The sequence below is a fragment of the Limanda limanda genome, chromosome 12 (assembly GCF_963576545.1).
Source record: "Limanda limanda chromosome 12, fLimLim1.1, whole genome shotgun sequence".
Taxonomy (NCBI): domain Eukaryota; kingdom Metazoa; phylum Chordata; class Actinopteri; order Pleuronectiformes; family Pleuronectidae; genus Limanda; species Limanda limanda.
This window is the reverse complement of record NC_083647.1, coordinates 17,667,196-17,677,865: the sequence shown is the minus strand read 5'-3', so window position 1 is coordinate 17,677,865 and position 10,670 is coordinate 17,667,196. Positions and strand designations below refer to the sequence as shown.

At 44.8% G+C, this 10,670-nt stretch overlaps 1 protein-coding gene across 1 annotated transcript; it reads right to left on the bottom strand.

Annotated features, from left to right (window-relative positions):
- Nucleotides 1-1,031: 1,031 nt before the first annotated feature.
- Nucleotides 1,032-10,408, bottom strand: tulp4b (TUB like protein 4b). The gene is made up of 15 exons (XM_061083270.1): nt 10,157-10,408; nt 9,586-9,714; nt 9,172-9,333; nt 8,577-8,757; nt 8,356-8,499; nt 8,108-8,274; nt 7,417-7,641; nt 7,062-7,296; nt 6,014-6,145; nt 5,756-5,910; nt 5,396-5,489; nt 5,162-5,305; nt 4,680-5,064; nt 1,748-4,010; nt 1,032-1,291 (listed from the first exon to the last, which is right to left on the bottom strand). Exons 1-15 carry the CDS (start codon nt 10,406-10,408, stop codon nt 1,175-1,177), a joined length of 4,785 nt encoding a protein of 1,594 aa, XP_060939253.1. The 3' UTR covers nt 1,032-1,174.
- Between the last annotated feature and the right edge of the window lie 262 nt (nt 10,409-10,670).

Genomic DNA, 10,670 nt, shown 5'->3' with positions numbered 1-10,670 from the left:
ATCACAGCACACAAGCTCTATCTAAAGCAGCACTGACTTCCAACTACTGAACTTCACATTCAAATGCAGATTTCAAGCAGCATCATAAACACCCCATGAAAACAACACAGAGCCGGTCCGGAGAGACCGACTGAGAGAATCTCAATCGTAACAGTCTGTTCTGTTTGGGGATGAGATCTTTGTTAGACCATTTTATACCATTTTTCCTAACTGGCTTTGTTTCAGTCAAACACATTAAACTTTGTTTGGCACATGTAGATTCACTATTCACCACTTCTGACAATTTCCATTGTAATGGGAGGTTGGATAAAGTAATTGTGTTCAAAATAATTTGTAAATGGTGATTTTCCGTATTGTGGCTAAAATAATCTGTAGTTAATATGTACTTCATAGAAGTGACATGGATAGAACATATATGAGCTATGGGTAACTGCACCCAGCTAGCCCTGTTTAACTGAGTTTAGATGCATAGTTGCAACTTATACAATCAAATATATATATATATCATTATATTGTTCTAATACATGTTCAACAGAGAAAAAATGGATTTGAAAAAACAATAAAAATACAATGTGTATTCAAACAGAAATAACAATAGGGTTATACTCACTTTAAAACACTATTCTTAATTTACTTTAAATTACTTTGAACTGAATTAAACCAGTGCAGAGTTTGAATTAGATATAAGCCTTTGTCAAATTTTATAGTCAAATTTGAATGTCACTGCACCTTAAAAAACTACTCTTTTATGTATTTACTCCACAAATGTACATTAAATGATTAATGATTTGTCATGCATCAAGTTTAATTAAGTATTTAAAAAGTGGGATGATGTCTTAAACCCTGGATTTTAAAATAACTTTAAGTACTTAGATCATTTTTTATCCAATGATAGTGAGTATTTTCTAAATTCCAATGAATACATTTTTAAGTTATAATACATTCAATATATGAATTAGAAATTATGGATGTACTGATATCATTTCCTTCAATAATGACCTGGACTTTACTTTTAATAGACTCTTGTAAATTATCTGCATATGCAACTCATATGATAATCTCATCTGCTGCAACGCTGACACTGTGGCAGGTACAGCCCCACACTGAGAGGTGCACAGGAACACACACTGCAGCTTCTTTTGGATTCTTCTGCAACAACACAAAATAAACCTTTTCATTTCAGCCTTTGAGTCACGTTGGCCAAGGCCACAGCAAATGCCTGCACTGCTGAGAAAGGATACTGGAAATCCAAGATGTATGCGTTGCCATCGATCCGCCCGAACTGCATCACCTAAAAAGTGAGAGAACATTTCCAGAAAGCGCTTAACACCCAACACTTTAACAATTTTGGTGATTAATCTACTACTAATTATAATTTAATCATCAATTAATGCACTCATTATCTTCTTGAGTATATTATATGTGATAAAAACTGAAAAATATTGATAGCACTTTCAAATTGAGATATTTAAATGTCATTTGTTACCAACAAACAAAAATCAAAGTTACTGAATAAACTTATTTTATTTGTGTCTTATCAGTTAAAGTATATTTTTGGGTTGGTCGAACAATTCCCTTTATTCAGTGGGCTTGTACACATACAAGACAAAGGAAATCAACAAAGTAAAAAGAAAAAAAAACATTGAACGGTAATGTTGCTTTGAAATAAACAATTATTCAAAATCATTTCAGATTACTGCCAATACATTCTAATGATTTCAACCACGAAATCAGATCCTTTGTTTACCTGTCGACCATCCAACTCGATCTGAAAATTCTTTGCGGACTCCTGCGTGACTCGTCCTCCAAAGTCCAGCTGGTAGACCTGCGTGGCTTCGTTCCACAATGGTTGTTTATTGGCCATGACGTAGACAAATCCTTGGCTGCCCAAACTACGGTCCTCTCTTTCATTCGCCTTGCGACATTTAATCTCCTCCAGCTCGCTCGCCATACGCATGCTGCGCTTGTTCTTCCAGCTCTTCTTACTACTCTGGTTCTGGTTCATGAGCTCATCGCCGCTGATGAACAGCTCTGGCTCGCTCTCTGAACTATCCTGGAACTCATTCGTTGTCCTGCTCATCTTCTTGGTTTTATTGAGTTGTTCTCTCGGCCCTTTGGGCTTCTTCTTCTCTCTGCTGCCAAGCCTCGGGCTGGAAATGAGCGTGTTGAAGTCGGAGAGCGCTCGCCCTTCCTTTCTGGACTTGCCCTCGGAGACGGTGGTCATGTTGCCCTCCTCAGCCCTGCTGTCCAGTCTCTTACGGCTCTTCTTGTTGAAGCGCTCCGACTCCTGCGGCACAGGGCTCTCATTCAGGGATGATGGCTCTGGAAAGTTGTTTGCAGACTCTGTCAAATCCTCTGTGGCACTTTTGGATGGTGGTAGCTCGGTAGGTGGAGGGGGAGGCGGGAGAGGAGGTGGCGGGGGTGGTCCAGTTGGGGGAGGTGGGGAGAGAATCGGCTTCTCTAAAATCTGATGGGTTTTGGTCGGGAGGGGAGGTGCTGGAGGGTCTTGCATGGGCGGTGGGCAGGGGTAGGGGTTCCAGGGTTGGAGGTTGACAGGGTGCAGCTGGAGTCCAGAACACGAGCTGGCTCCAGGATACATCGGAGGGAGGGGGCAGCAAGCCAGGTTAGCGAGGCTCGAAGGGTAACCAGGTGGTAATACCAAAGTGGGATCCTGCTGAGCAAAAGGGACTTCGTTTGGAGAGCATTGAGGTGAAGGGTTCTGTAAGGTCTGAAGTGGTGGCCCGCCATGACCCACACCTGGTGGAAAAGGTGAGAGGGATATCTGGTAACCTGATGGGAAAGTAAGAGTGCCCGTGGTTGTACTTGACGGCGGTTTCGTTGTGAGCACAAATTGTTGAGCCTGACTGATGATGATTGGAGGTGGTTTATGAGGTCCTGGTTGAGGAGCTAACATGGTTTGCTCTGGGGTGAGCCAAAACTCCTCGGTGGTGGATGTGTCCCACTGGTAAGGTGGAGGGCGTTTCACCGTCAAACTGACATCTCCGAGAGTCAGCTGACGCACTGATTTTTCAAGGTGAGACTGTTGATTTAAAGTCTCGTCTTCAGTAAAGGCGGAGTTGACGTACACTGTTCTGTCCCGGCTGTTATCAACAGCACCCAGCAGACTGTAGGAGGAGTGGGAGGCCAGAGGGGAGGTGCTCTTGGAGTGCACGATAATCGTACTGTGATGTGAACTTTTCCCCGTCGGGAATTCCTGCCTCACCACCGTGCCACCTGCAATACCACTACTTGTGGTTCCACCTCCACTGACACTGAGACTGGTGCTGGTGCTGTTACTGCTGCACTGTGTGCACGTGTACAATGCAGTGGGCACCCTCTGCTGGTAGGAGAGAGCTAATGCACTGTTCATTTTTGCCTTGGTGGGAAGGGTTCTTGAGCTTTCCATCATCTGCGGCACTTTCAGTCCCACGTCCCTGCGGTCACGGCGTAGAGTGGCATGAATAAGACTGCTGTCGCTTCTCTGGGGAGGAGGAAGTGTGGCAGTTACTTGATTGGCCGGATCAGGGTAAGGAGGAGGGTCTCCACTTGGTATCGAGTATCGAGGGACAGAGAGACGACTCAGTGTTGCTGAGCTGTACGGAAGCTGAACTTTTTTATTCTCAGAGGAGGTGACTCTGAGTGTGGCAGAGCCTCCGATGCCATGCACAGTGTATGCATTTTGGTTTCGAATGAGGCGCCTGCGTGGCCGACAGACCTCCTCCACATTGCCGCTGCTGTCAAAGGTCGTGATCCTTTCATAACCCAGAGGAGTCGGGTACTGCAAAGTGAGGGGGTGAAGCAAGAAGTCATCCTTCTTCAGACAGGGGTCGGTTGCCAGGATGCTCGGGCTGTTTGTGACAAGAGTCTGAGGTGGGGCTGCGGCTGCGGCTGCGCCTGCGATGGCAGAGACTGCAGTGCCTGGATATGGAGGAGGAGGATTCACCTTCCTCATCTGAATCTCGATGGACCCATCTGTGTCGCTGAAGGAGGGGGGTAAAGTCCTTGGCAGACTTGGCTTCAGAGTGTGCATCTGCATGTGCTCGATCCGTTCTAGCCCCAGTTCGATGGACGGGTGAGCAATTTGAGGCAGAATGTGAATCTGCTGTAAGGAGATGGTCGGATAGCCAGTCGGAGGTGGAGGCAGCGACATCTGCATCTTCAGCTGGTGCTGCATTTGCTGGTGCTGCCTCTGCATCTGCTGATGTTGCTGCTGGATCTGCTGGTGCTGCTGCTGGAGCTGCTGCTGCTGCTGCCTCATCTCCAGGATCTGCTGCCGGATCTGCTGCTGCTGCTGCTGCATCTGCTGCTGCTGCTGCTGCATCTGCTCGTGCTGCATCTGCATCTGCTGCTGCTGCTGGTGGATTTGGTGTTGGTGCTGCAGCTGTTGGCTGCTCACTTGCTGTTGACTGTGCTGCAGTTGTTGGTGCTGCTGAACCTGCAGTTGTTGTTGATGCTGTTGCTGCTGTTGATGTAGGGCTTGCTGCTGCTGATGCAGTTGCTGGAGCTGTTGATGTTGCTGCTGCAGCTGTTGCTGCTGCTGCTGTTGCTGCTGCTGCTGTGACTGCGACTGATGATGGTGTTGCTGCTGCTGCTGCTGTTGAAGATGAAGCAATTTCTGCTGCTGCTGCTGCTGCTGCGTCTGCATTTGTTGCGACTGCTTGGACGGTTGGCGGGGCTGCTGCGAATGAGGCCGCTGTGGGTGAGGCGGGAGATGGTGAGGTGGAGGTGGTAGAGTACCAGGAAGAAGAGGACCCATCTCCAGCCCGTTGAAGATCACCTGGCCAGGGTTTGAGTATCTGGTCGGCACTGGGTACGGTGATGCAACTGCATCCTGGCTGTGATCGGGGACCGGGACAGAAGCCGCAGCTGCTGCGACTGCTGCCGCCGCAGTGGCTGTGGGGTTGGTCAAAACATCGAGCTGAATGTTCTGATTGGCCAGGAGCGACTGAACCAGGCCGATACTTTGAGTCGGGGACATGGCCTGAGCCGGGCTGTGGATAGGAGCGATGGGAATGTTGACCGTACAGGAAGGATTGTCTCCTGCCACTCCTGATGGCCCCATTACTTAATTTAAAAAAAAACAAAGAATACAGAGAGTTGGTGAACGCATGAACAGTAATTTCCTGAAATCTGAGAATATGTTGCCTTTATTTATTCACACCTGGTAAATCGTCCTCATCTTCACTGAACACATTAGGGTTGAACACGGGCAGGCTCATAAAGTCGTGAGAAATCTTTCGCACTTCCGGCAGGTAGATGGTCATCTGCCTCGGTTGCAAATGAAGTAAACTGGTCTTATAGATGACTAAAAGACAGAACAAAATGATTGTGACTATTCAATTTGTCCGAAATATGAACGTGATGTGCATGTGTGGCTTTTTTTTATAACATTTACCTGCTCCAAGGTTGGCGGGGAGGAACGATGCAAGTCCGACTATTTTGAACTTTGTCCCCCAAATGTTGGATGTGACTTGAGCAAGGTAGTTGTGCTGTGAAAAAGAAAATGGATATAAAATAATGGACATAAATGAGAAATTAGAAATCAGGGTGAGCCTACGGTTGGGAGATTTCATTTATCATATATATTTATATATATCAACATTCCAGATCCCTAATTTACCTGAAACTACATAAATCAGTTGAAAACTAAATTATTGTAATGGCCCTTTACAAAATTCTAATGCAGATACTTCAGTATCATTCGCGAACAGGTCATATAGATTAGATAGTGGACAGTCTTCTCAGCATGTCCTACCTCAGTGATTCCATCCATAGAAAACTCCCGTCGTGTCAGACTGGGAGATCGTATTGGAGGCTTCTTTGTCGGTAACCGTGGCGACCGCTGGCCTTCCTGATTGGTCCGTGAGAGTTTAGGCGATTTTCTTGATTCTATGTTCATCCTTTGAAACAAATAAATTCATACTTTTTTTGTCATCTTCCCCTTCTGTGAAATATGAGCATTATCGTGGTGAATCAAACGTGGCTCAGGCCTGTGTAAAGTTAAATTATATAATTTCTGACCTGTTTCCTCGGGATAACTTTGGTGACTTCTTCCCGACCCACTCGTCGCTCAACTCAATGTCACTGGAGTCTGAGCAGTTACAGCTGTCGGCGTATGAGATCATGGGGTTCACACACACCTCCTCTGAAAAGACAAACACAGTAAAAGGAATTTGAGTGAAGTCTAAATCAAAAGCAAGTGAATGTTTTCTGGGACCTCAGGCCTAAAGCGACTTTAGTGCTGCCCGGTCATTACTGTTCCTGCATCAGGCCTGAGACCATGTTACGTCAGAGAGGAGCCGTCATCACTACAGTGTGTGTTTGTTCTTATTCAAGGTGAACGATGGCCACACAGCATGAATAGTTATTCTGCAATGGAGCACAAACTGGATTAATACGGCAAAGATTTCTATTCAAGATGACAAGGAACAGGATTTCTGACCTTTGAGGAGGTTTGCTAACGAGTCTGCAGGAATTTTCCTTTTGCTCCAAAAAAAACCCCTTCTACTAATCCTTTTCACCTCCTTTAAAGAGCATTTTTTGAAATAAACATAATCACCATATTGTCGAGCAAAAGATGGGAATACTGATATATCTCTCTCTGTGCACTGGCCATGTAGGTAATGCCAAGAGATGATTAAAATGTATAGTAGCATGAAGAGTGGAAGTAGAAGGAAATGCAAAGCAAACTTCCGTAAAAACACCTACAAAACTAGAATAGCTGTGTCCCCAAGCAACCAGTCTTGATTCTAAATTTAGCTGCTCATCTCATTTTATTTAGTTAACAGAACAGTGTCCAAATGAAATCTGGATGCTTATTATTTAATTATTTATAATATGAATATGAAATTAATTATTTATTTATGGCATTTGGGCTTTTAATTGGAAAAAGACTGTAGAGAGACAATAGTCGGGTATAAGCAACATGGTTTCCTGGCTGAAATGAAACATGAGATATTATAAACCATGCATCCTAAGAGGAAGGCCTCCAGATGACCCTCAGCTACTTTAACGCAAAACAATATGTTGTTTTCTAATTGGTTTAAAGTGAATATCCTCACCTGCTTTGCTGTCATTTTTTGGATCCATGATGATGAACTCGGGCCGGAGTTTGCTGATCCTCCTTCCTTTGAGAATAGGCACCAGCCCTCCTAAATATTCCAGGTAGAGAGTGTAGCAGGGTCCGCTCGCCTCCGGGCTGTCCTCCGCCCGCTTCATGGTGCAGTGGAGCCTCTCGTTGCCAGCTGTGGGATAGCTGACAAAGTCCCGGATGTTGTTGGGGTCAGGGATCGGGGGCTTGAACAAAGAGAGGAAAGGGCTGTGAGATTTCTGGACAGCTAAGTGAAAACAGGTCGCTCTCAGCTGTTCTTTGTAAGCGGGTTGTCTAGGATTGCTTCTGAGCAGGGATCACTTCACCTTGATGGTTGGTATGAAAGCAGTGGTGACATAAGAGCAGAGCAACGACGGCATGTTGAGTTTCCCCACATCCTTCTCCTCTCGCAGGGCGCTGGCGATGCCCTGCTGGCACAGGAGCTGGAGGCTGGCGACCCTGTGCTCCACACGCACCACGTACAGAGCAGGGCCGCAGGCAAGGAAGAGACGAGAGTCTCTGTGACCCCAACAGATGGTGGTGATGGGCCTCTGAGGAAAAGCAATTCATTGTAAAAGAACTTGAACATTAAGTTCTAAATCCTTAGTGAGGTGTTTTATCTCTTCAGTAATTATCCACACTGTACTTTTGATTTGAAAAGTGCAATGGAAATAAAAGGATTTCACTCACTGACTGACAGTGACAATATTCAAGCTGTACTCGGCCTCAGGAATGTATGTTTATTTTGCATCATCTACTTCTTAAAATCAATTTTATACACAATCTGCTTGTCTTAATTAGCATTAATAATTAGCATGCATCAAATAAGTGAGTTTTCGAGAGTATCATGAATTCTACTGTTATGAAAATCAATTTTCATTTTCATGGCTTAACCAGATATCGCGATCAGAAAAATTTATTTTGGCATGATCACAAATACCCATATTCAAAACTAATTCTACAGGTCAAAGGTAACTTCTACTGGACCCCCCACCCTTGCAATTTAGCAGGACCAACCTGTGCCGGTGTCTCCAAAGTGTAGATGTGTTCTCCTTGGACGTTATAAAACTTTACGAGGGCGTTCCTCATGATGGATCCACACGAAGAGTCTGGAGGAAGCCCGTGTCTCTCCATGCCGGCCACAGCCAGCAGATCTCCCTGGGAGCACCACTGGGCCTCAACATCTGTGGAATGAAGAAAAACATATTCAAAAACAATTCTTGAGCACACTAAAAAATATCTCATTGTGACAATATTTATTTCACCTTTCAGCCCTGAGCGAATTACAGCAGGAGAGAGGTCATCGTAGTTGTTCATCAAACTGATATCTCCCGATAAGAAGGTGACTGTCAACAGTGGCTTGACTCGCCGCGCTTGGAGGAAAACAGAAAACATTAATTCAGGTAACTCTGACTCCTGGTCAGTCGGCATATGAGCAGAGGAAGGGCTAGTGTGTGTGTGTGTGTGTGTGTGTGTGTGTTTGCACCTAAAGGCAGAATATTGTCGTCAGAGTCGGTGTCACTCTCTGTGCTGTCCTCCACCAGGAAATTGGGGCAGTTCCAGGACATGCTCACGATCCCGTCAGACTCGTGCAACAGAACGTGGGCTAGCATCCGGCCGTGGCAGTCCATCACTATAACCTGACCATCTGCTGTACCAAACAACACCTGAGGGGGCAGTGTACATTAAAGGTTCAGGGTGTAATATTTAGGTTAAAGGGATCTATTGGCAGAAATTGAATATAAAATAATCCTACTGATGTTTTCACTTGTGTGTTTCATCTGTGTGTTGTTGTTTTCTTTACCCTAGAATGAGCCCTTTATATTCAGATACTTTATTTTTACATCTGGAGTTGGCCCTCTCTACAGAGGCCGACAACTGGACAGGAGAATTCAGCTGCAACATGCAACTTCACCACTAAATTATACACACTGAACTTTTAAACTTTAATAAATGACATAATGAATAATCTCATAGGCGTCAAGCACTTGACGTAACATTTCTATTTCAATGTATCATTAAGTTGAAGGTAAAACAATTCAATATGCAAGTTTGTGTTAGTTCAGGCCCCTGATGCGTACCTGCTGATCGTCAGGGGTCCAGATGCCACAGGTGATCTGACTCTCCAGGTTAATCTCCGAGGACCAGTGTCTCTGTCCACTGACTGAGCCGACTAACACAAAGCCGTCCCTGTATGCGATGAGGGCTTGAGTGCCGTCATGTGACCAGGTGAAGTCACTCACCTAGAGGAAGAGAAATGTTCATTGTCAATTTGTGTTTGTGTAACAACCATAATTATACAGCAGAGATGTAACAGAGTCCAATACGCATTTGTGATATTTATTGTATCCTGGTCTACTTTTTCTGTATCAAATTCTTTAAAGATGTATTTATTTGTATCGTGTGTGACTATTTTCGAGTTCCAGTTCTTAAAGTTATCATAAAAAAACATTTTAAGTTTGAGATCTACATCTGCAAAGCTCTCATTGCTTTACCTGGGCTCCTCTGTCGTTCACTAACTCCACAGACCATCTTCCTTCATACTGGATCCACACAAAAATACCTCCTTCCATATCGCAGGTGGCCAGCTTCTGAAAGGGCTCATTCCAACGCACCAAGACAACCTATAAAAAGCACATAACACTGCGACTGTTACTATTTTTCACAAGCGCAGGTGGCTGCCCGCGCAGAGGAATGAATGATTAATATCTAGCACGAGCATAATGTTAAAAAAAACACATCTTAGGCTGAATGTGGTTTAAAAATTCAGCACAGATGGAAGGGAATAGTATATAGACATGAGAGTAAAAGACTAACCCAGAAATAAATATCTTGTCATACTAATAATAAAGATAATGCATCTTCTGTTTCTATAGCCGAAATATGGGATATTATAAACCATGCATCTAAAAAAATTTTTTTAAAGTGGTGTGAGATAACTTAAGAAAGGAACATTGAAAGAGAAAAGGACATTTTTTTCTTTGTAGAACATGCTTTAACGTGTTTAACTTTAACTTTAAAAAAGTCAGTGAGGCGAGTGGTAACGCTAAAGTCAATGAACGGCACCTCGCTGTTGTGTCCTCGCAGGTTAAAATTGATTCTCTGAGGGGTGCTCCTGTCCCTCCTGCAGTGACTGGATGTAAACGTCACCCCAACGACTCCCCTCCCGTTCCCCGTGGCGAGCCAGCCCTCCTCATAGTAGCGTCTCCGACACACCGGCTTGTCCTTCTCGCTCTTGGGCACCCGGCCTTTCCACGAGAGGCAGAGGATGTTGGAGTCGCTGCAGAGGATGGGACCATGTTCCACGGCGGCCAACATCCCTACTGAGTGACCAGGCTGGTGACGTGGGCAAGGCAGCGGGAGAGGAAAGTTAGAGCCGCTACACATTGGTTGATTTCATAATAAAACAGCCTGTGATGTACAATGTTGGCTGAAGTCATGGTTAGCATGAGGCTGGCTGTGGTTACTGATGTATGGAATCTATTAGCAACAATGGGGAATAACATGAAAAGAAGAAAAAACATAAACAAACGTGACTGAAAGTTCATTCTCGGGTTGAGATTACATAATCTCCATCGAG